General features: G+C 43.0%; 1 protein-coding gene across 2 annotated transcripts in view; it reads right to left on the bottom strand.

The window, feature by feature from the left end:
- Nucleotides 1–25,571, bottom strand: part of PDE6A (phosphodiesterase 6A) — a 69,128-nt gene that overhangs the window by 16,978 nt on the left and 26,579 nt on the right. For both annotated transcript variants that reach the window (XM_073230781.1, XM_073230776.1), the window contains 12 exons: nucleotides 23,808–23,872; nucleotides 17,728–17,794; nucleotides 14,701–14,748; nucleotides 12,037–12,186; nucleotides 10,396–10,539; nucleotides 8,546–8,611; nucleotides 8,180–8,326; nucleotides 7,224–7,331; nucleotides 5,508–5,617; nucleotides 3,889–3,976; nucleotides 3,595–3,695; nucleotides 3,086–3,193 (listed from right to left, as the gene is read on the bottom strand). In XM_073230781.1, the coding sequence (XP_073086882.1) occupies nucleotides 3,086–3,193; nucleotides 3,595–3,695; nucleotides 3,889–3,976; nucleotides 5,508–5,617; nucleotides 7,224–7,331; nucleotides 8,180–8,326; nucleotides 8,546–8,611; nucleotides 10,396–10,539; nucleotides 12,037–12,186; nucleotides 14,701–14,748; nucleotides 17,728–17,794; nucleotides 23,808–23,872 (1,202 nt within the window). The remainder of the gene's footprint in view (nucleotides 1–3,085; nucleotides 3,194–3,594; nucleotides 3,696–3,888; nucleotides 3,977–5,507; nucleotides 5,618–7,223; nucleotides 7,332–8,179; nucleotides 8,327–8,545; nucleotides 8,612–10,395; nucleotides 10,540–12,036; nucleotides 12,187–14,700; nucleotides 14,749–17,727; nucleotides 17,795–23,807; nucleotides 23,873–25,571) is intronic.

The raw sequence follows: 25,571 nt of genomic DNA, 5'->3' as shown, positions 1-25,571 counted from the left end.
TTTCTCTCCAGCTTATTTGTGCATTCTGACTTCAGCTATATGTTCTTGTGTGTGTTCTGCAGAAATTTTTACATAGTTAAAATTATCCATCTGTTTATGACTTTTGAATTTTATGTTAGACTTAGAAAAGCTCACTCTGAAATTATTTTTTTCAATTCTCCCATGCTTTTTTCCTCCATCCCTTTTTTTTTTTTTTTTGGTTTGTTTTCTCATTTTAAAATCCTTGATTCATCTAGAATTTAGTTTGCTGTAGGAGTGAGACAGTGGTCTAGCTTTATGGCCACCTATGGCATAATACAAAATATTTTATCTCTGTATCTGGTTCCTGAAACAAAGCTAAAATCTTTAGAATTTCCTGAATGATGGTGGTGCCTTTTGTCCCACCTACAAAGCCCACTTTGGGTTTGTTATGTGGGTTCCCTAAGTAGGTGCTCTGGGTGGGGCTGGCCATGAAAGCCCCAGTGAACAGTGGGCTGGAGCTTTCAGCTGAAGCCTTCCTCTTCCTACAAAACATATCAATTTGATAAAGGAATAAATCTGGAAATAAGGCAACACTTGGGCTGCTAACATTGGCTATTTTAGATAGAGGCTTCTTAAAACAATTTAATTAACTGAACAAGGTTAAAAGAACCAAGGCCTGGGAGTGAGACCTAGGTCCTAACCCCAACCCTGTCACAGATTTGTTCTCTGTGTCTGACCTACAGTCTGACCTCTGTGAAGGGTGCAGGTAAGGCTCTGTAAAGACTCTTAAACAATGAGATCTGATGAGCTTTGGTTTGGCAAATTCATCCACTTTCTGGGAGGGTGCAGCACAAGGACGCGAGGACAGAATGACTCCTGCACTAGGGACCCTCTGGACCTTTCCCTATGTACCTCTTCACCTGGCTGCTCTGTATTTTTTATAATAAGCATTATAATAGACTGGTAAATATAAGTAAATATTTATCTGAGTTCTGTGAGCTGCTCTCACAAATTAATTGAACCCAAGGAGTGGGTTTATAGCCAGGCAGTCAAAATCACTGATGACAACCTTGACTTGCAACTGGCATGTGAAATGGGGCCAGTCTTGTGGGATTGAGCCCTTTCCCTGTGAGATCTGATGCCAACTCCAACTAGAGTGTCAGAACTGAGTTAAGTCTGTAGGCCCCCCAGGCAGTATCTGCTGAGCACTGGAAAACTGCTAGGTGGTGTTGGAAGAAACCATCAGACCACTTCATGGTCCCAGCACCATTTATGAACTTACCCTTTCTCCACTAGTATAAAACCCACGTTAGCACAGGCATAGTCTTTCATGTCTATCCCATCAACCTGCCCTACTCATGCCTAGGACTGAACTGCTGTTACTTTTGCTGGGCCCTATTATTATTCTTCTATTTCAGAATTTTCTGGCTATTTTTACATATTTATTCCTCATAAGAATCTTGGAATTAACTTCCTAATTATTCCTCAATATTTTCCTTGAACTCACCGTAAATGAATAATTAACTAGGGATAATAAACAGCATTTACTATTAAGTCCCCCTATCCAAGAACAGGGTTCTTTCCACTTGTTCAGTTGTTCTGCACCATTGTGAAATGTCTGGCAGGGCAGCTCCTGTCCATCTGGGAGCAGGCACAGCCTGAGTGTGTTCTGGTGATCAGTGGGAGCAGGTTACAACCCCAGGATCAGGGGACCTTTGTGGAGGCCTGGTTGTCCAACTGCAAGGCTGAGGGAAGGACAGCTTGCTTCTTGTCCCCGCCTCCCTGAGCCTGTTCTAGTGGCTGACCTTTCTCTGTTGCAGGGATGTGCAACATTTGTGTCTTAAGCACTGGGGATAGACAGACAACATGATAGTCCCTTGGGAACCAGGCCTTGTCTGCCCTGACCCTCAACACTAAGGACCCATCACAGGGGAGCCAGGGGGCCATTTGCCTTGAGTCACATATTTACAAAAAGGCCTCAATTTATACTTCTCACCCTGTCATCCCTTGAGTGAGTCATGGAGCATAATGAGAGAACTGAAAGAAGACATTCACTAGGAAACTTAATTTGAGTCCCTTTACCAGGCCTCACACCAGCAAGGCATTATAAATTTCATATAAATCATATACTAACTGATGAAGCACAGCTCTACTGCAGGGCATTGCCATGTATAAAGGAACACTGATAAAGTGAATAAGCCTGTATTTTTTTAGTCACATGTAGCTATTGCTCCAATCATCTTTGGTATAATGGTCTAGGTTTTATCAAAAACTTTGAAGTTTTATCACTTTACCACCAAAATTCTGAATTTTATGAGCAATACTTCAAATTATACATTTGACCCTTGAACAACATGGATTTGAACTGACTGGGTGCACTTAGATGTGAATTTTTTTCAGTAAATACATGGTATCTGTAATTGGATGTAAGATGCCAGATTCTGAAGGTGATGTGGTGTACAGAAGTGGAAAAGGAGGAGTACCTACTGAGGAGCAAACCTGCGACTTGCTGTTTGTGCCTCACTCTAGCCCGCTGAGCCACCGGGCTACTACCTGGGCTAGAGAGAAATGCAGTCATCTGAAAGAGGCAAAGAAGCCAAGGCCTGGGTGGGGCAAATCAGAGGAAAGAGGCAGTTAACCTTTGCCCTTTCAAAGTGCTCCCCTGCCCAGTCCTGGCAGGGACCCACAGAGCAGCCAGTTCACTCTCTGCTCCCTTTTCTCCATTTCTTTCCTACTTTTCTGCTCCGCTGCATCTGAAGTTAATTGACTCCTCCTAGATACGGTGGGCTAGGAGTAGTGAAGTTTTGGGGGCAGTTGAAGTATTACATGGAGTTTTGCACAGGGAGTTGGCATCCCAGCCCTAGTGTTGTTCAAGAGTCAATGGTGCTTTTTATATACAGAGAAATAAAACAGTATTATGTTGTTTTGTATTTTCAAGCTAAAATAAAAATTAAACATATGTCATTATTTCTGCAATACTGTGTTGGCATAGCTTCATTTTTTTCATATGTTGGAGGCCTCCTAAATGGAAAGTATCTTAAGGACAGTAAGGCCAGTTGGTGTATCATCTTGACCTATGATCTGTGTTTCAGAGGATCAGGGTTTAAGCCCTGTGTCAACTCACATAACAATTTCCTTCCTTGTCTGCTCCAGCATCAGGTACTGTGTCCACTCCTGCTGAGTGTCATATGTCTTAGACTGATCCACAATCTTTTGGAACATTGTCCTCTTCCTACAAAACACATCAGTTCCTTAAAGGAGTAAATCTGGAAATAAGGCAACACTTGGGCTGCTAACATTCGCTACTTTTAGACAGAGGCTTATTAAAACAATTTAATTAACAGAATAAGCTTAAAAGACCCAAGACCTGGGAGTGAAGACCTAGGTCCCAACTCAGACCCTGTCACAGATTCGTTATCTGGTCTTAGCAAATCTCTTCACCTAGACCTCAGTTTCCCGTCTGTGCAATGCAGGTAATAATATCTAACTCACAAAGTTGTAGTGAGAGTTAATGTTCCCTAGCACAAGGGTCATGTCTGGCTGACACTATATATTAAATCAATTGAAACTATGGTGTTTGTTATTATTATAACCATTGTTCTTGTTATTCTTAAAATGAGAAGAAATACCGACTTGAAATACAAGGCGAGGTCTGTAGCGATGATGGCTATGTCCATCATGCGGATCGCATGCTCATGCTGCCTGCGATTAAGGTTTTGAAAGATATTCAGGTCCTGAAGAGAAAACCAGAAGAGAGCTGTGAGAAGGGATCCTGGCAGTAAAGTCACCCAGCTACCAAGGACCACCCCAGATGGTGGGAGAGGCAACCCAGGCCAGTGGTAAGAACGCTGCTTGGCCAGGCTGGGGCTTCTTGTGAGATGCGGCTCCTGTGCAGGCCCCAAACCAGTGCACAAATCCTCATCCTACCTCATCTCTCAGCAGTGTTTTGCCAAACTCCAGGTGGTGTCTTTCCAAGATGGAGGACCCATGGAGCTTGGCCAGTGGGTTCTGGGATCTGAAAGGGAGGGAGAGACATACACACACAGAATCAACATGGAGTGGCTAAGATGAAGGTTAAAGGCTTCATCCAGTCCTCCCACCTCCTCATTCTGCAAATGGAGAGTCGCAAGCCCAGGAATGGGAAGGAACTTGTCACACAGTGAGATGATGGGGACTAGGACTAGCTGTTGGGTCTCCTGACTCTCAGGCTTTAACATTTTCCACAGCTGATTCTGAGCTTCTTTGGGGTCATGAACTCCTTAGAGAATCTGTTGAGTAATGTGGATCTTTATCCCCAGAAAAAGACACAAACACACGCAATGCCACATGCAATTTTAGAGATTTTGGATCCTCCATAGCCGGTCACGAACACCGGCACTGGGCCATACTTTAAAGATCATCGAGCCCCAAATCCTCCATATCTGAGTCTTAGGAGAAGGCGTTGAATTCCCCTAAGCAGAGTGTTTATTCATGTCTTTATTCAATAAATATTTGCTGGGCACTTACCATGTGCCAAGAACTGAGCTCAGTATTTAGCTTCCTACAAGTTAAAATGTAAACACAATCTAGCCTTGGAAACAGCATGCAGGTATTGAGAAGACTCAGAAGAGCATGTTCTAGAGCTTGTTAATTATTACAGATTGTGGCCCTGGACGGAACCTCAGAGTTAATCCCTGCCCTGCCCCTCCCACGAGGAGGTCAGGAGGGTCCACCAAACACCATGGCTCAAGGATCATGCTTCCAAGGCTGTCTGAAGCATAGGCTCAGAGGAGACAGGGCCTGTTTCTGCACGCCTCACTTGGGGCACTTCCTTGGCCTCACAAAGGGCCCACCACACTCTTTATTACGAGCTTTGTAAATACAAGGTGAATGAAGGAACCATTATTGGTCACCAACGTCTTGGCTTAAATCAGTTTAGCAGGTAGAAAGTGCAGGAGGAGAGTGAGGGGGTTTAACATACTAGTTTCCAATAGCTGCTATAACAACTTATCACAAACTTAATGGTTTACAGCAATAAAAATGTACTGTCTTACAGCTTTGGAGTTCACTGTCTGAAATGGATCCACAGAGCCACTTTCCTGCCAGGGGCTCTAGGGGAAAATCCTCTCCCTTGCCTTTTCTAGCATCTAGAGGCACCTGTATTCCTGGGCTTGCGGCCTGCCCTCCACCTTCAAGCCAACAGTGATGCATCTCCTTTCCTCTCTGACCTCCTGCCCACCTCTTACAGAGACCTGCTGACTGTGTGGGGCCCACTCAGATAATCCAGGGTACGCCCTATGTTCCAACACCCTTAGCTCAATCACATCTGCAAAGTCCCTTTTTGTAAGGCAGCACATTTCCAAGCTGCGGGCATTGGGGGATGGACATATTTGGGGGCTATTATCTGTCAATTGCAGGAGTTTACCCAGACCCAAAGGGTAGGGGGAAGGGGCAACTGTGCACAGGGGACGTCCCCTGGGCCTGTGAGTCCGTCCAGCAGCCGCTCAGGTCTGGGTAGAGCCCTGGGGGTGGAAGGGAGGGAGAGGGGCTGTTAAGGGCCAACTCACTTCATCTGGTAGAGGTTGTTAGTGCCTCTGTGGTCGATGTCATGGCAGAAGGCCGCGGTGACCATCGCCAGGGCCTCCAGGTCTGTGAAGTATCTCTTCAGCTTTCCAGTCTGGAAGGGCAGTCAGAGGTGTCACTCCTTTCTTGTGTGGGATGTAAGCAGGACTGAGAAAGCAGGTGTGGGGAGGAGGGCCCAGAGCTTGGATATTTAGGTCTGATCTCTACCCGTGATGCCTCAGGGGGACCAGATGTTTGCCTGGGACTCCAAGATTTTATGGTCCTAGAACTGGGAGAGTTCCGGGCAAATGGGGCTGTGGTTGCCCTACTCCTGAGTGACTTCAATGGTCCCATCTCCGTCTGGACCTCGGTATCCTAGTCTGCTCACTGGATGGGGGAGCAGTGGAAGACTGTCAAGAAATGTGCAGCTGTCAGGTTTTAGGGCTTGGTGGGTTTTTTAACATGTCCAGACTGGAGAGCAAACCGTCCAGACCTGGTCTACTGATTTAAGCCCAGCCAGCAGACCTTCCCCTAAGACTCTTTCAAATCCTTAACTCCTTTTTTACGCTGGGCGTTGGAGTAAAGGGTGGGGTAGAACCCTGGAAAGGTGATGTGATTCTGTGACTCTAAGAAATAATCAAGTCTTGTCGTTTTCTTTGGTGGCCTGGTTAGAATTCCTGCCTCCAGGCCCTCCTGTCTACTCTGGCATGGCCATTCCAGCCACAAAGGAAAGGAATGGGTGAGGTGGCTGGGCAAGGGTAGAGATCTGGGTCATAATCTGCATGGGAACACTCTTTCAAATGAAATACAGAGGGCTCCTAACCCTCTGGATGAAAAAGACTGACACGAATAAGCATAGGTATGTCCATCCGAGGACACTGTAGCACGGTTTCTAACAGTGAAAGATTGAAAATAACCCCTATGTTCAACACTAGGGGGCTGAGCAAGGAAATCATGGCATAGTTAAACAGTACAGAATACTAGGGAGTTATAAAATCATATCATGGATAGGTCTTGAAAATGTCATGCAAAGGACAGAGCACACATGAGCCCACGTACATGACATACCTAGAGTAGTCAAGTTCGCAGACACAAAAAAGAGAATTGTGTCACCAGGGACAGGGGAGAAGGGAGTGGCGAGGTATTGCTTAATGGGGACTCAGTTTCTGTTTGGAAAGATGGCAAAGTTGTAGAGATGGATGGCAGCAGTGGCTGCACAAAATGGTGAATGAACTTAATGCCACTGACCTGGACAGTACACTTAAAAATGGTTAAAATAATACATTTTATATTATGTACATTTTATGTTATGTATATGTATAATTATGTATATATATACACAATACAAATATATATATAAAGAATGTGATTAATATATACTTTCAAGTGAAAAAGGCATATTACAGAATAAGAATATTCAATTGGTTTAAACAAAATAAACTGTGTATGTGTGTACAAATATGCCTCCATATGTCTAGAGAAAAATTTGGAAGGAGTTGTATCTTGGTTATCTCTAAATAACCAGACTGGGGTTGACAGTGGACTTGCACTTTTTACTGTAGATGTCTCTCTGTGCTTGGAATTCATTTATGCTAAGCATGTACTCTTGCATAATTTTTGAAAAGCAATAAATTGAGAACAGGCTGCTGCTGCCGCATGGAGTTCCGCGAGGTCGTCTGGTGTGGCAGGAGCCCTAGCCACCGCAATCCCAGCTGCCGTACCACCAGCAAGGAGAACATGGTCTGCCCCACGTTGAAGCCATGCCGCCAGTTGTGGTAGGTGATCTTGCGGTAGCCCTTACTCAGGGAATACATGAACCGCACCAGGGCCTGCGAACACATGCACATCAGTGAGGCAGCACGCACCCCACCAGGGCCTGGGGCCCAGCCTCTTGCGGGAGGTCCCCCAACCCTGACACTGGACCAGAGCAGGGAGCTAGCAGTAGGGATAATAATGCTGTGGAAGCACTTTGGAAACTGTGAAATGTCTTTTTTGAAACCAGCTGGTGTATGAGTCACTCTACTTATTCCATCAATTGAGTTTCATCAGTATTTCCCAAACTGTGCTGTGGAGAGCTACTGTCTGAGGAAAAGCTAACAGGATCTTTAGAAGGGAGGAAAACAAAAGGGGTCTTTAAATCAGTGGTTCTCAAACATGAGTGTGCATCAGAATCAACCAGAGGCTTGTTAAAACAGTTCTGATTCATTAGTGTGGCTGATGAGCTTTGGGCAATGCTTTGAGACCCGCTGCTTCAATCTAATGAGTCTGGGAAATTCTGTACACAACACCCACCCACCCTCACCTTGTCTGTCATCCCCTAACCCCCAGATTCACAGCACAATGTAAGGAATCCTGTAGAGGAAAAGCCCTGTTTATATTGACTTAACTCACATTTCCTCCCTTGTTTGACTATAGGGCCTTTTTCTGCATCCCATTTATTCACAGCTTTCAAAATTCAGAGTCTCAAACCCATCCCGAGAAACCACTGCACCCCAAATAGCACAGTTCAGAGGAAACTTATGTGTCTTTTCTGACAAATGATTCATCTGTGCAACATACACTTTAAATCCTAAAAACTGAGGGAACATGCTTTTTAAGGCAGTTGACAGAGTTCAAAAAAAAAAAGCAAGCAAGCAAGAAGAAAAAGAGACATCAAAGAGATTTGTTTTGACCTCACCTCCTGAGGAATGTGAAACTTATCCACCACTTTGAGTTCATAATACATCTGTATGCCACATTTCACCAGCTCCAGTTCTGTCAGGGGCAAGTCACTGAAGTGGAACTTGTTAATTTCATATTTCTCTGCCTCTGGCAGCTCTCCTTGCTGTGTAGGAAGGGAGTCAAGTGCTTGGGGAACATGAAGTGTCCCGGGTCAATCCCCCTCTGCCCCCGACGCCCTGCCCCGCCCCGCCCCATCCCAGGTCTACTGGGAGGCACGCAGCAGAGCAGCAAGGGCCGTGCTTTGCAGGGAGGCCCCGGGCTCCCTCGGAACCGAAACCGGTCCTGAGTGTGATCAGGGCCAGTACAGCTCGGCCTCACTCACCAGGATCTCAGCCAGCTCCTCCTCCTCACATTCCCAGGGCTCCTTCCCGTACACCTCTCTGGTTTTCTGCCAGGGCCCAAAATAGCAGAAAGAAAAAGAAAGATTACTATATCTAAGGTGTAAATATGCCTCCATTTTTCTCCTCCATCCAAAGTCTTTGCCACAGAGTCACCAACTCAGAGAGGCTGCTGTTCAATATTCATTGAGGAGCAACCTCAGGGTCCTGGGCTTTGCAGACCTGAGGACATGCAAAGTCAAGCTTTGCCACTTATGGGCGGTGTACTTAATGCCTTTGATCCTCTACCTCCTCCTCTATAAAATGGGGATAATAAAAGTGTTGGAGATAATAATAATAACTGGAGAATTAAAAACAGATTTTATGCAAAGTCATTTTTAAAAACATATGTACAGCTAAATTAATGTAAAGCACAGTGCAGCGCTTGGCACATGATAAGCACTAGAATTAAATCAAGTTGTTGATATTTTTATTGTTATTATTACTGACTGAGGGGGCCTTGCTCAGTGTCCTGACTCTACCTCTCACTGTGTGACTTGAGGCAAGTTCCTTCCCTCTCTGGGCCCACTTTTCTCCTATTTCAGAGGAGGGGGGAACGTGGGCCCAGTTACTTGTTTCTGACTTTTTGACTCAGAGCAAAATCTATTAACTTTTAACTGGTTCACTGAGGCTGTGTCTCTGCAGGGTCCACATAACCATCATCTGGCTGATTATGGACTGAGACAAGCAAACCATGAGTCAGTTCATCCAAATTGGTTATTTTCTACTTCGAATTTATCAGTTATTGGAATGAAATGATCAAATTTGTTGTGATATCTTTCCAGCTTAAGTATCACCTCTGAAAACACTGATCTGTGATGTTTCAACTTGGGAGGTCTATAAGCAAGGTCTTGGGAGCTTGGGGATCATACCCAATGCAATTTGGCTAACTCAATTTACTTCTAAAATCTTGGTCCCTTTAAAACCAAAATCCCAGGAAGGATGAATCATTAATTCTCATGTATCTTTGAAACTGGAAGCACCGTATCCAATTTCCCACCCCAGGTAGGACTCTCCTCTATAGCAGCCCTGGTATGTGGTCATTGAGCCTCTGCTTGATACCTGTCTCAATGGGGTGCTCACTATCACCTGAGGCAACCCATTCATAAGAGTGGTAGAGAATCTGCTCATTATTCTGATAAACATTAAGTGAGATATATTTAACGAGCTGGGTTATTTGGGGACAAGTTACTTTCCCCTTCTGGACCTCAATTTCTTCATCTCTACAGTGGCAATAGAAATCTTAACCCTGCCCCCCTTACTGGACTGTTGTAGGCATTAAACAATATCCTAAGTGTGAATTTGCCTTATAAATAGTAAAGTGATGAAAAGGCTCCCTACTGACATCTAACTCTCTCTGTCCTACTTCTTTGCTCACCAAACTCCTCTGTGGCCTGACTGGGTCTTCTAAGTGAAGTGACCCCCTGAGGGGAGCCTCTGGGAAACTGACCACTGGCTATTAGTCTGTCAGACAGAGTTTCCTCTTACAGGGGCTGTGGCTGCATGACTCCACGTCAGCAACAAGTCAGCCCTGAGCCCAGTGAAACATGGAGTTTCTAGAGCTGTTAGTTCCAGGTCTGGCCAAAGACTGAGGTGACCCTGCAAGGGACACTCTGATCTATCCATTCATCCATTCAACTGGAGAGCCCACAGCATTCAGTGAGAGGCAGTGGCTAGGGCACTGGGCAAGCCCACCCTGCTCCATCCTCAGGGGCTTTAAGGTCCGCTTTGCTCTGGCCACAGCCCCAGGGTGTAAGCTTTGCTATGGTAGAAACAACAGAAAGACTTTACCCACCAGGATTTTCTGGATTTCTTCATTGTCACACTTCACATGATATTTTACCATGTCCTGAAAAATATCCTTCCTGTTTTCAAGTTTGTTCATTGACTCGTAGGTGTCAGAATTTAAGACAGACCAGCCCAGGAATTGAGCCAAAGACTGAAAGGAAAGAAAGGAAGAATCGGGGCAGAACACCCAGGTTTGCTCCTGCCTCCGTACCTGAGGGCCAGCCTCCATTTTCTCAGCTATAAAATGGGTTTGATTTCAAACAATATGGCTTCTCTCTCACCAACTTTACATATCCCTGTATGGCCCTGGAAGATGACTGGTTAGCCAGAGACGGGTAAGATTCCTCAAGGGAGGAACAACCTAAGGCAGGGGGGCCATCAGGTGAGAAATTGGGAATCAACAGTGGTGAAGCTTAGAACCTCATCCCCCCTGTTTTGAGAGAAATCTTCTGCATCCGTGGATGTTTTAATGCCCTTGTCTAGCTTGGATTAACACATAGTCTACAGGCACACACCTGATCATCTACAATTGCTCTCTTACAACACTAAACTATGTTTTCTACCTTTATCTTGCATCTACCTACCACTTCAGCATTTTATTAAAAATAAAAAAAATAATAATAAAAGGGAGAAATGTGGGATCCACATATAAATCAAGTATAAAAATCAAACGAATATTCATATTTGACCTGATTGTTTATAGTTCATAATGCGTGATTAAAACCGAAAGTTTCTGTGATGAATGCCCTTGTACTGTTCACCATGTAAGAACTTATTCACTATGTAAGAATTTGTTCACCATGTAAGAACTTGTTCATTATGCTTCAGAAGATTGGAGACTGACGAGAATTAGGCTTGGGGTGGATTAATGATTGTGCATTGAGCATTGACTCCCCTATACAGAATTTTATTGTTGTTGACAACCATTTAATCAATAAATATGAGAGCTACCCTCTCAAAAAAAAAAAAAGCTTCCTAGGAAGCTGAGAAAAAAAAAAAAAAGGAGCCTATGTAATCAATTGCTCTTCTTACTGCACTTATGCAAATAATCAAGCCAACTGTTAATTATTTTCTTAATCTGGCTACTTCTAATAAAAATGAGGGTGATTTTTAAAAAATGGGTTTGATAAGCTATGTGCTGCCCTCCTCAAAGAGATAAGAAGATAATAAAAAATAATAGCTGGGAATGCATTTTATATAAAGCAACTAGCACACATAAAGCAACATTCTTATGCATAATAACTTCATGAAAGGGAAATGTAGTAAGAGGAGGTGTCTCATGGAACAAATGAGAAAATAGAGGTGGAATTTCTTAGTCAATCTTAAGGTACCCTTTGTGACAAGAGGGCATCTGGGAATTCTCTGTACTTTCTTCTCAATTTTGCAGTGAACCTAAAGCTGCTGAAAGGTAACTTATTAATTTTTTTAAAGATAATGTGGGTTTCTTTGAAAACATGTGGCAGTGCAGAAGTGAGAGCAAAGAACGTGGAGGCTGAGGCTGAGTCAGGCGTCTACAAGATAAGCTCCCCAGCCCTGCAGGGAATAGGGCAGCGGCGCACCAAGGCCCCTGCACGTGACTCGGGCAGCCAGGCTCCGTGACTGGCTGGCTCCGAGTTCCAGGGGCAAAAGGTCTCCTCACAAAACATACCTCCATGAGGGTCTCGTCCATTTCATCGAAGGGCTTCCCATCTTTGCGATTGTAAAATGTGGCCACCCCAACAATTTCTTCCTTCTTGTTCACAATTGGCATAGAAAGGACATTTTTAATCATCCATCCGGATTCATCCAGAGGCTCTTTCTACAACAGAAGGACCAGAGTGGGTTTCTTCAGGGGCCAGGCTGCAGGGGCAGCTGTGAGGGTCTCACACTATGTCATAATCTGGACTGGCTGAAGCGGTGGCGAGATGATGCACCTCATTGGGTTTTGCATGGTTTTACTCACCAGATGCCATGAGACAGTCCGTCTAGTTAGAGGTCTTACTCCAGGCGGCCATGCTGTTGGGCAACCATATTGTTTTCACCCCCAAGATGTCAGGGCCACTATGTAAGGTGTTCTAGGGATATGACGATGCACATAGTCCAGAGAGGTAATGTCTCCCTTTCAGATATAGAAGCTAACTGTGGGGGACTGACTTAAAAAGCACTATATTGGTAATTCTTATAAATTTGAACTAATCAAGTAGATGTAACCTATGTCTCTTGATTCTTGACATGTCATTCAGTGTTACTTGTGGCATGTCATTTGATCTCCACGGGGCCTCAATTTTCTCATCCGTAGGTGGGAACAGTAGTAAGAGTAGGTGTCTCATGGAACAAATGAGAAAATAGAGGTGGAATTTCTTAGTCAATCTTAAGGTACCCTTTGTGAGTTATTTCCCATCTGACTGAGCCTCACTTTCATCATTTATAGCATGAGGATAAGTGTGCTACAAAATTTCTAGGTACTTTTTTCCATTAAGTCATCAAAAATTTATCAAACATTTCACAATGTGCAAAAAATTGAACTAGAAGCTGGGGAAATCAAGGCAAATAAGGAGCAGATATTGTCCTCAGTTTGCTCATAATTTAAGAGGTAAATAAGCAATTACATGTGGGAAGTTCTTTATGGTATGGTCAGAGCCACAAAAGAGAAGGAAGTCAAGGAAGGCTTCCTGGAGTTGGAGAGTCTTCCAGTTTGAAAGTTCCAAGATTCTTAATGTGGCAAGATGATAATTATTATTATTTAAGTAACACAGGAACTCAGCACCTGGCAGAGAATGACTCCAGAGGGTTGCAGAATATAGTCCAAATAGCACAGCGCTGTCAGTCAGGAAATGAGTTCAAGGCCTACTTTCCCCCAAGTCTCTGCCTATCCTTCAGGGAATCTCTTCCCTCTGAAGGCCATAAAAAGGAAGCAGGTTTTATTGAAAATGAAATGAGAAAGCATTGAAAAAGATTTTTAAGCAGGAAAGTTACTTGATGCAACCAATGTATTAAAAAATTACTCAGGTTACTTGTGGAGGATGAGTTGGAGGGGGAAGACTAGAATCTAAACACAAGATCAGATTTTATTTTTAATGTGGGTGGACTGTAACTCCTTGGATGACTTGAGTGAAGACTAAGTTCTGCTGTGGTTTTCCTCAGGTGAGCAACTCTCAATCACAGTTTGGGCTTGTCATGTTGATATGATCAAGCAACCCAAGACATTCAACTTTAACTTTGAAAGTGAATTCTAAGCTCTTTCAAAATGTTCTTTGAGGATTAAAAAAACAATCCATTAATTTTCCTATCATTTTATTTCCTTCTGAATTGTTTCCTGATTGCTAATGATTTGTTTTTCTTACATCCAGTGCGCTGAACTCAACAAATATTGACAGGGCACCTTGAGCTGAAAATGCCAAGAAAGATAAGATTAAACCCTTGACCAAAGAATGAGATATTCTGCTGAGAAGAATTTGCTCAGAAGACAAGGAAGGATACCAAAAGGTGAAGTAAGGAAAACATAGAGAGACAAATTTCCTGGCATGGCCTTGGAGGCCCGTGTGACCATGTGCCTTTCTGTAACCCCCTCCAGCCGCTCTCCCCCGCAGTCTCTTACTCGGCTTCATTGGTCTACACTGCTTCCTTCTGTCAAGCTATCTCTTTCCTGCAGTCCTCTCCCTTTTCTTTACTGCACAAAATAATATCTCATGGACATGTTCCTCAATTCCTCCCAGATAAAGTCAGACTCCCGAGGAGATTCCCTCCTCTGCTCATCGGCCCTTGTCCTGACCAGCACCCCACATGCCTCTCTCCCCATACCATCATGAGCTCCCTGAAGACAAAGACCATGTCTGGCCGGTCCACCTTTGTAGCCAGTGTAGCATTCTGCCAATGCCTGACACAGAGGATGTCCTCCATACACCTTTGCTAAAAAGACTAACAAACAAAATCAAATGAAATACTAAGCAATATTTCATGAAAATCCCAGGGAGACAGAAATGATATCTAGCCAGGAGAAACAGAATAATACCTCATAGAAGTTTCAAAGCATTAGAGGTTGCTATTGAAGAGCAGAGGGGATTTGGGTAGGACATGATGGTTGGGGAGAAAACAGCATAAACAAAGGTCCTGAGGCCAGAAAGCAAAGGGTGTGAACATTAAAACTGAATAAGACCTTGAAATTTACCAGATTAACTCCCTCCCACTTCCAATGGGCACATGATTTTACTCCAGTCACATTTTCACTTTGTTGAGAATGTTTCTCAATAAATAGACGAATTCTAATGTATCCTAGTTATGTTTGGGGAGAAAAATATCATACGAGTAAGAGAGCAAATAAAAAATGACTTACCTGGAATGCAAAAAAGTCCTCCGCAGGTGCATTCATGATGTTGCAAATCTGAAAGCCATGAGGAGGAATAACGGAGCTGTGACTATAGTCTTGACAGAGCACCAGGTAAAGCCCTGCATTCTATTTTCAGAAACACCACGTCCGTACCCAAGGCATTCACATTCTTCTCATTAGGTAGTCATGCTTGGGATGATTTCGAATTATTAAATGAGGCTACTGGACAGAAAAGCCACCTTATACAAACATTACTTCACACCATTTGCTTCACTCTTGAGTCATGTCTAAGCTTTAAAAAAGTTAAGGCTACAATTTGTCATTATATTATTGTCATTGTATATTGTACAGTATCTCATTTTGCTGTCCCCCTTTTGTTGAATATTTGGATTGTGTCCAGTTTTTTTTATTATTAATCTGAATAATGCTATTCTAAATGTCCTTGAATCAATTAACCTTCAGTTCTGTTTCATTTGCTCTGTAAGGAAGTTTCCCCCTGTGGTATAAACCCCAAAGTAGGCTGAGAAATAAACGGTGTTGTGGCTCTGGTTGTAAATTGCCAGATCCTTCTGATAACTGAGCAGGTCATGTTTGCCCTACCATGCAGATGGCACTTACCGATCCCTCCAGAGCCCTGTTCAGGGCACTATGTACAGTTGTATGGTGTGTGTACCACACAAAAGCATATGGCTGAGAGGATGAGGGGGATTTGAAATCTGTCTATTCTTGACTTGTGAAGACATTCCCCTAGCCTTCTCTTTTCATCCATTGAAAAGGGGTGCCTTTCCCCCTGTTTGTCACAGCACTTTTTACAACAGCCAAGATATGGAAGCAATCTAAGTGTCCATCAGCAGATGAATGGATAAAGAAGATGTGGTACATATACACAATGGAATACTATTCAGCCATAAGAAAGAAACAAATCCTACCATTTGCAACAACATGGATGGAGCTAGAGGGTATTATGCTCAGTGAAATAAGCCAGGCAGAGAAAGATACGTGCCAAATGATTTCCCTCATTTGTGGAGTCTAACAATGAGGCAAAACTGAAGGAACAAAACAGCAGCAGACTCAGAAACTCCAAGAAGGAAATAGTGGTTACCAAAGGGGAGGGGTGTAGGAGGGCAGGTGGGGAGGGAGAAAGAGGGGGATTGAGGGGTATTATGTTTAGTACACATGGTGTAGGGGATCACGGGGAGAACAGTGGAGCACAGAGAAGGCACATAGTGACTCTGTGGCATCTTACTACACTGATGGACAGTGACTGCATTGGGGTGTGGGTGGGGACTTGATAATATGGGTGAATGTAATAACCACATTGTTTTTTCATGTGAAACCTTCATAAGAGTGTATATCAATCATACCTTAATAAAACATATAAACAGACAAACAAACAAATAAATAAGAAAAAAAAAGAAAAGGAGTGCCTTTCTTTAGTTCTCAAAAAGGTTACATTCAGCATTTGGGTTTGCCTGTGCAGGCAGAGCAGACCAGCCTGGGTCTCAGAGGGCAGGCTGTCCCTGCTCCTGCTCAAGGACTTCTCAACCATTGCACCATCCCTCCCGCCTCTCTTTGGACCAGTTCCATCATTGCCATCGCTCTCCTGATTTCCAGCCTCCCTAAGGGCTGCTTCCCTCAGCGCGTGACTGTGTGAGAATCTCTCCCATCCTTGAAAATGGAACCCCTTTACCCCGACTCAGCCCCTGTAGCAGCCATCCGCACTTCCTCCTGCAATTCTCTACCTCCTCATTATTCACCCACATCTTAGTAGGTCACACATTGGTTTCTGGCCCCATTTCGCCACCAGATCTATTCTCATCAGAGCCACAAAAGACCTCCTAATTACCAAACCTAGTGGTGGTTTTCAGTTCTTATCTCACCAGATCATTTTTGCTGCATTTGGTCATTTCTCTCCTTGTTCAAACTAGCTACTTCCTTGGTTTCTGTGACACTGCCCTCTCCTGGGTCTCCAGGTGCCTCTGAACCCTACTTCTGTTTCTCCTTCATATATTCCTCTTTCTCTACCCAATTTTTAAATGCTGGCATCCAAAATATGCTACCTGGGCTCCCTCTCACTCTCCTTGGTGACTTTTTCCATAGTAATGGTTTCAAGTACCACCTGGTCCTGAGATCTTCCAAGTCTCCGACTTTATTCCTCCTCTCTCTGCAGTATCAGAGACATCTCTTCAGCTCCTTGCTGGATATTTGTTCCTGAAAAATGTCTCAGCCTTACCCTATCTAAAACTGACTTCATCATCTCACACCCAAACCTGATGGCAGCACTATCCATCCAGTCTAGACGCCTGAAATTAACTGTGATTCTTCTTTCTCCCTCCCTCTCTGCTTACAAACAACTCACAAGGTCCTGCCAGTAAACATGTTCATATAAAGATATCTCCCCCATTTGCTTATGAGCTTCAGACAGAAATCATATCTGAGCCATCTATCTTTGTATCCCCAGAGCCAATCACAGTGCCTGGCACATAGAACATGCTCAGTAAATAAACACCCTGCAACATGAGGATCGTTGTGTAGTGTGTGCCTGGGGAGAGATGTAGGGATGGCCTGTATAGTCCAAACACAGGAATGATGTGCAGGTAACAGACAAGACCCTTCTCTCTTGGTCAATGGATGCTCACTTCACCTTTGACACCAAATGAGAGGGATGTGAGGCATTTGAGCTCTGCTGTACATAGTATGGCTGGAAATACGGCAGGGATGAGGGGTTGGGAATGGCAACTAAGTCTCTGGTATGAGAGGTTGGGACTTGGTCTGTGGTGATCCTGGAAGGCCAGCCAGCCATGACTTTGACCTTAACATATGCATAAATATCTTTAGTCCTTCATCTAAGGGTTATTTCTCTGTGTGTTTCACATTTCCTCAAATGTCAATTCTCTGTTCATTCCCTTGGACCAACTGTCAAGTGAATTGAGAAATGAGAGAATCAGGCTTTGAGATCCATGCTTCCCATCATTTTTTCCACTCTTTTCCACCTAATTCAAAACTCTCCCTCTTTAAAACTGTACTACTTACCAGGCCATTTTGGGCGACATACGTGGGGAGACCACTTGCTAAAGCCCAGTGGTCAGGAGGTGGATTTCTGCAAAAGCCAAAGATGAATGGTAACGTTAGATATCAGGACCATTAGACTAAAAACTTGAATCCGGGTCTTTGCCCTCCCTCTAATCTCTGGTGGCTCCCAGTCCCTGGTTACATTGACATACATGAGCAAGCCCCAAATCTTGGCTAAGCATCTTAATGTTCAAATTTAGACACAGAGAAAATAGTGAAAAATACAGCACTTTATTGATTGCATACTGAGTTTGACTACCCAAGAGAAGAGACAACATTCCTTCAACAGGCTGTTACTGGTGTTGAGCAAACAGAGATAGCCAGCATTTCCTCCCCTTACAGTGTGTGTGCCTGGGGAAAGAGGCAGGGGTGACCTCTATGGTTAGCTTAATACTATATAGAGTGGTAAGACTCATCTGCGGTGAGCTCCTAGCATGTACCAAGCACTAAGCCGGGTGCTTTACATGTTTATTCATCCTTCACAACAACATTACAATTTTTGGTATTATTATCTTTAACTTTTTTATTGTGAGAAAAAAATGTACCACAGAACAGTGCATTAAACTCTTCATCAATCATTCAAAGGTTAACATCCATGACAGAACATCTCCATCAAGAACAACCTTGGTACTTTGGAAGCCCCTGATCTGTACCTCCCAATGGCAGTTTTCTTCCTACCCCAAAAGGTAAGCATAGTTCCGACATTAGGATAAGTTACATTCCTGCTTTTCTGAGAGGTTTACCACCTACGTATGCTTTTCAGTTCAATTGTGCCTGTTTTACAACTCCATCTGAATAGAATCATACAGTACATACTATTTCATTTGGCTTTTTTTTCATGTTATTGTAATTCATTCATTTTATTGACTTACAGTTTTCCCTCCCAGGACCGGAACACAGTTTATCCATTTGGCTTCTGGTAGACAATCCCTTTCTATTTGGGGCTAATATGGTGCTCTGAAAAGCCTAGTATGTACATGCTCTCAGTTCTATATGCTCTATACCTGGGAGTAGAAATGCTGGGTCATAAGATGTGTATATCTTCAACTTTACTTTCAACCACAGATAAGGCATACTGAGTTTTCTAAAGTTTTTGAAATTTGTTTTCTAAAGTTGTTCTATAATTTACAGTCTCACCAGCAGTATATTAGAATTTCCTTTGCTCCGTGTCTCTTCAATATTTAGTATTTTCAGACATTTAGACAAATTTCTCTTTAGAAAATTTAGAAAGCTCTCTTCTATAGAGATAATGATGTCATATTTCTCTTAATGTTACAAATTGTATCGATTGATTTTCCTAACGTTAAACCAACTCTGTATTCCTGGAATAAACCCAGCTGGGTCATGATGTATAATCCTCTTTAGTTATTTGCTGAGATTTTATTTAGGGTATTTGCATCTGTGTTGACAAGTGAGCTTGGTCTGAATTTTCCTTTTTCTACAGATGTTGTAGGGGTTTTGGTAACAAGTTTATATTAGCCACTTCTTTTTCTGTTGTCTTGGATATTTGGTATGAGAATTGCATTGTTCTTCCTTAAATATTTAGCAGAACTCACCCCTGAAGGCATCTGGGTCTGGAGTGTCTTTGTGGAAAGCTTGTTATTTTTATTTTTTCTATAAGTCTATTATGGTGTTCTAATCCCTCTTGATTTGTATTTAGCAGTTTTTATTTTTCTAGAAAGTTGCCCATTTCATATGGATTTAAAATGTTTCTTTCATAATCCTCTTATTCTTGTCTTGATGTCTGTGTTACTGTAGTTATCCCTCCTTTTCGCTCCTGATACAACTCATTTGGTTTTCTTCCTATGTGTCTTGCTCAGTCTTGCCAGAAACTTGTCAATTTTATCAATCTGTTCAAGGAACCAGTTGCTCACATTTGTTCATTGTTTATCTTCTTCTCTTTCATAATTTCTGGGCTTATCTTCTTAATTTTCTTTGGGCTTCTCTTTCTGCTGTGTTAACTTCCTGAGATGCTGCAGTGGATAGCTTCAGCCTGCTCCTCCAGCTCCACCCTCCCACCTGCCGCTGCCTGTGTCAGGAGGCCGGTCTGCAGACCGCATCCACACAGCTCCTGGCCTTCTAGCTTCCGGTCGAGTTTGGCCCAATGGAGAGACCTGGCAAAAGCCTAGAGGAAGGACACAGTGAGGCCAGATTGTTTATTTCCCTGGGTACCCCCTGGCAAGGTCTCTTTGGGCTCACTCCATCCCTTGACTGAAGGGGAGTGCTTCTCTCAAGAGGGCCTTCTCTACAAGACCCTTTCTTCTTCCAAGATCTAGAAATCTCCCTTTGGGCTCAGGAGTGGTCACAACATCACTGCTAGCACATTGTCTTGTGGTTTCCTCCACTCCACCCACACCTCTGTAATTTGTCCCTTTGTAAATAAACCCTCCTTGAATTGTCCGTTTTTGAATGCGATACCTATTATCTGTTGGGGCTGTGACTGATACAAGTGGGTATATAGTTCATTACTTTTTCAACTGTTACTCATTTCTAATATGCATATTCAAGATTATAAAATTCACCCTCAGCATGATTTCACCACATCACATATATTTTGATATGCAATATCTTTATTATTTTTCAGTTCAGGATATTTCCTGATCTCCATTGATTGAGTCCTTCATTCATGCTTTACTGGAAGTGTATTCCTTTTTTTTCTGAAGAGTATTTCCTGGTTTCCTAATTGCATATGAGGATTTTCCTAATTAGCTTTTTGTTATGGATTTCTAGCATATTTTCATTGTGTGACCAGAGGACATTCTCTGTATGACTTCAATCTTTTGAAAGGTATTGAAGTTTGCTTTATGGGCCATTATATCACCAATTATTGTTAATACCACATGTATGCTTGAAAAGACTTAGTGTTCTATAGTTTGGGAAATGGAGTACCTATCTTCTTTATATATATATATATATCCATTAGATTAAGTTTGTTAATTGTGTTATTCCAATATTCTGTTTTCTGTTTATTTGTTTTAGTCTGTTCTTCCTATCAATTATCAGACATGGATTTGTCTGTTTCTTATATTTCTGTCAGCTTTCGCTGTTGTTTTCTTGAGATCATGTTATTAAGTGTATGCCAATCTAGAATTGCAATATTACCTGCAATATCAAGGTGAATTGACCCCTTTATCATTAAGAAGTGACCATCTTTAACTCTTGTTAATGCTCTTTGATATAATGTCTCTTTTTATTTGATATTAATATAATTATGTCTGTTTTGTTTTGATTAGCATTTGCATGGTATATATTTTTTCAAACTTTTATTGCCAACCTCTCTGTATTCTTATTCTTTAGATAGATCTTTTATAAACAGGATACACGATATTTCTGCATATCCAGGCAAACATTAGTTCCTTGACAAACTATTTTTCATATGCAACTGAGAAAAATAAAATGCTGCCAATTAATCTGGAATGCAATGCTTTTGAACTTGTAATTATTACTTTATTAATATCAACAGGGCTCTTACAATTTAGATACAGATTTTTATCATATTTCATGCCTTTTTCCTTCTTGTGCCATTCAAGACAACTTTCTGTTTTAATGCTTCATCAGAGCATAATTTCTTTAAATTACTTAATATGGCAGTTAAATTCAAAGTGGGTACAGCCTACACTGCCCAATGCAGCTGAAGTCACAACAATCTGTGACCAAGTTCATGCATAGGCAGTCAGAGCTGTATCACGGCTGTCATCTGGCTGACAGCAACTGTACTGTGTCATTGATTGTATTTCAGCAATGTCCAAAAGTACAGAGCTGTGCATCTCAGAATCAATGAAATGGGATAGATTTCTTTGTTATGCAGCCTGGCAATCTTTGTCATTTAACTGGAACATTTAGTTGATTTATGTTTAAAGTAATTATTGATATATTTGGATTTAAATATCTTCCAAATATATACTTTTTATTTTTCCCACCTGCTCTATGCCCTTTAAAATTTTTATTTTGCCCTCTGTTGGTTTGATGAAGCATTTATTTGCTATTCAGTTTTCCCTCTCTTCGTCTAGATTGCACACACTTTGGTGGCTACTGGGATGTTTGCAAATATTCTGACTCTCACTCTTGAGCACATGATAGGGTTGCATTTTTTGTCCACTTGAAGTTAGGTGTGCCCATATAACTAACTTTGGCCAGGGAAATGTGAACAGAAGTGAAGTCTGCCAGATGGATATTTAAGAGCCAATGTGTGTTTTATCATATTCTCGCTTGCCTCTCGCAAGGTTAGTCAGCCTTTCAAGGTTCAAACTGGTGGCTGCTGTATCAGCCATGTCTCGCTTGACAGCAATCTACACACTGTACTTCAACCACACCCTCCAATCAGCATTTACACATAGTGGGGTGATAAATGAATACTTACTGCTTATACTACTAAAGTCTTGAGGTTTTGCTACCATAGTACCGCCTCACCTCTCTTGCCTGATAAAAAAATCGTTATCAGAACCAATGTGGTGCCTGACAGAGAACCTGAAAGATGCGGCATAGTTCAGGGGCTGAGTGGAAAGGAGCAGAGCGAGTATCAGCAGAGGCTGATGAGGGTGTGATGGTGGCAGCGGTGAAGAAACAACGGGGCACACTGTGACCCGTGATGACACAGATAATGAGGGTAGTGAACTTGTACCTTTAGAAAAGGAGTTAGAACACAGAAGAGTATATGTCTTATAAAGTAAGAGAAACAAACAAAGAAAGAGATGAGCTTAGAAAAGAATCCATCTTCATACAAATGGGAATGAACAAAGACAACCCAGAAACTCAGGACCTTGAAGGAATTTCTCACCCCCTATCAGCAAAACATAAACCTGAGAACTGGGTTATCTGAGTGACAGGATGTTACAATGCCACGTGTGAGCAGGATCAGATGAGCTGTGGCTTCCCTCACGGCTGTTTCAAGGTTAAGGGTGCAAAGAGTAAACCCCTCAGGTGGACAGTATAGTCCAGGGAAAAGGGACTAGAGGTGTGATTCTCCCAGAGTCCAATTTTGGCCTCAACAGTAGCAATCCAGTTGGGAAAGAGCCGGTTTCAAGAAAGAATTTTGGGTGTGGCTCTTGATAGAGAAGGGTATTCAGATGGATAACAAATTTTGAGAGTGTTCTACTGACCAAAAAAGTACAAGCCTGTACTAAAAAGGTTCTTCACTACTGGAATCTTAAAATGGCCTTTGAACCTCCACAACCTCCAGACAGGTTGAGGCCTAGCCCTCCAGGAGTTCTTTCCTTCTCATTATCCGCCTTGGTCACACAAGAAGAGAACTTTAAAGAATAAGCTTTCCTGGATAGCTGAGGTCTTCTTTGCCAACTTCTTACCTTTGCTTTATCCCCTGCATGGGCTCCAGATGTGCCTCCACAGAAAACAATTGAAAAACCCTGATCAGATTCCAAGGTCTCATTCCATAGATGAGAAACTGAGGCTCAGACAGGCCACTTATTGGCAACAGACCTGGGACTTTAAGCCATAGCAGCTGACTCAGAATCCAGCCTTGTTTCCCACCCAGCCTGTGTGGCATTTCGGCCTCCCCACACTGCCTCCTTAACCGCTCTCCCTGCCTCTGACCAAGAGAGAGGCCTTCTTGGGTTTGCTTACTGTTGATTTTGGAATGAGTCTAGTTAAAAAGAAAGACACAAGGCTGACATGGGGTCACTTCTGCTAAGCCAAGTCATGGAACCAGGATTAATACCTAACCCAACAGTAACTTCAACCTCTCCCAGGAGTGGAATTTTAAACCAATCAGTTTGGAATTTCCCTGTCACTAGCAAGGTCATCCACATAGATTCCCTGTTCTACCCCCTAAGGGAAAGTGACCTTGTCTGAAACAATCCCCTCTTCTCTTTGGCTGATAACTGCTCTCCCGCCCTTCCGTCTATAAAAGCCTTCCATTCTGTACAACTCTTCCGAGCATCTCTACTTGCTATGGGAGGTCCTTCCTGATTCATGAATCTCTTAATAAAACCAATGAGATCATCAATGATCCTGTTTTTTTAACGCTATCTTATTGACCTGGATAACAGTGTCTGCCACACTACATGTTTTGAGAAGAAACTTACGGGATTACTTTGATGTCTTCTTTGCCATGTAGGATGTAGTCAATGACCTTGTAAAAGTTGATTTCCTAGGCAAAAGAGATAGAGAAACATACTTTTAGAGTCAAGACAGCTTCAACATGAATATATGCAGGCAATAGGCCTTTTTCTTTGTTTACTCTGTGTTCGTGGTGTTCCAGAAGCACCAGCGTATCCCTCTAAGGACATGCGCGGCTACCTCCGGAGCTCCGTGTCCCCAGCTGGCTCGGGGTCCCCTGTGCTCTTCCTTGGAACCAGCTCACAGTGGCCAGGCTTGGGCTGGGACATGGGGCTAGAAAGAGGGATAGGATGTTGATTTCAAGAGGATCTGAGAGTTGAGTGCAGGAGAAAGAGAGAAAGACAGTCGCTGGAGTCTAGGGAGAGAAAGAGGTAGAAAGGAGGCTCCCGTCCCATTTAGAATCATCATCAACCCAGCTGTGACTCCTGGAAGAGCTTAGGTCCATGACCACAGCCCCCTTTCTCCTTCTCTCCTACCACTCAGCTGCCCGCTTTGCTGTGCCAGCTCTTCCAGTCTTGCCTTCCTGATCGTGTTTCATGCCTCTGAACTCACTCCCACCTCTTTAATCCCTCCCTCGCCCTTGCACCATTAAGACTCCCATTCTCTTAAAGTAGATCTACTCAATTACAAGACTTCCTGACATGTGGTTGGGTATTGGCAGGTGGCTCCTTTCCCTTGGCGTGCCGGGGAAAATTCCACCACCTCACCTTATTAGATCCTCTGAACACTCAACTGTGCCGGGCAAGTGAGAAACCATTTTACAAATGGAAAAACTGAGACCCAGAGAGAGGAAAGGACTCATTGACAGTGAAGACCTAAGTCCTTCATTCCTGTGCTCAGTGCTCTTTCCACTATGTCTCTTACTGTTAATAGTTTCAAATAGTATTTTACTCTCTGCATCTTTCAGCCAGAACAGCCTATTCAAAGTGCGGTCCTTGAACTGGTACCCGTCTGCAAACTATTTGTTACCATTCCATAAGAAGATAAAAATAGAACTTGGAGTCAGCATTTAGAAACTTTCAAAGCAGTTTGACTGAAGTTAGGTCTGTTGAAATTAACTTTAAAAAGCAGAGTGGGGGAGACTTACACTTTGTATGTCTTTGTACATTTCAGTTCTTCTAGTTATATATTTTTATCACAGTTTGAAAAGGATCAGTCCAAAATGGATTGGAAATTTTAAAACAAAAACAAAAAAAAACCACTTTTCCTTTAGTTTAGGCACTTTGAGGAATACTGCTCTAGAAATTTACATGAAGATCCCTGGACCCTACCCAGGCCTCCTGACTTGGAACCTCCACAAGGAGAAATTCCTGATCCAGCCGAGGGTGCCTGGAAGTCCTTCTGGTTGATAGCCAATCGTGACTTTCTTTAGGCTCCTGAGGGGGACACTCCGCTCCTCAGCAACCAGCACTGACAGCAGCCACAGGACCGAACCATTGAGGGAGGCCCTCTGGCTAACCGGTTCTGATGGGATCAGCCACCCTGAGGAGGTACGCGCTCCCTCAAATAGGAGGCATCCATGGGGAGACTAGCGGAACCCCACAGCCCAATGAAACAGAGTGAGAAACAGATGGAAAGTGAAGGCTCACACTGCAGCTTTGGTTCTACTGTGTGTGCTCTTGAGGCTTTGGTCACCCCAGCTGCAAACCCGTGCTGTTTGCCGGCTGTTGCTGTTAAGCAGCAGAACCCTTTCCCCAAAGCACGGAATCTAATCATACAAAGCAGACAAA

The sequence above is a fragment of the Manis javanica genome, chromosome 1 (assembly GCF_040802235.1).
Source record: "Manis javanica isolate MJ-LG chromosome 1, MJ_LKY, whole genome shotgun sequence".
NCBI classification, from domain to species: Eukaryota; Metazoa; Chordata; class Mammalia; order Pholidota; family Manidae; genus Manis; species Manis javanica.
Note: the sequence above shows the minus strand (reverse complement) of the source record. Positions and strands in the feature narration are given on the sequence as shown.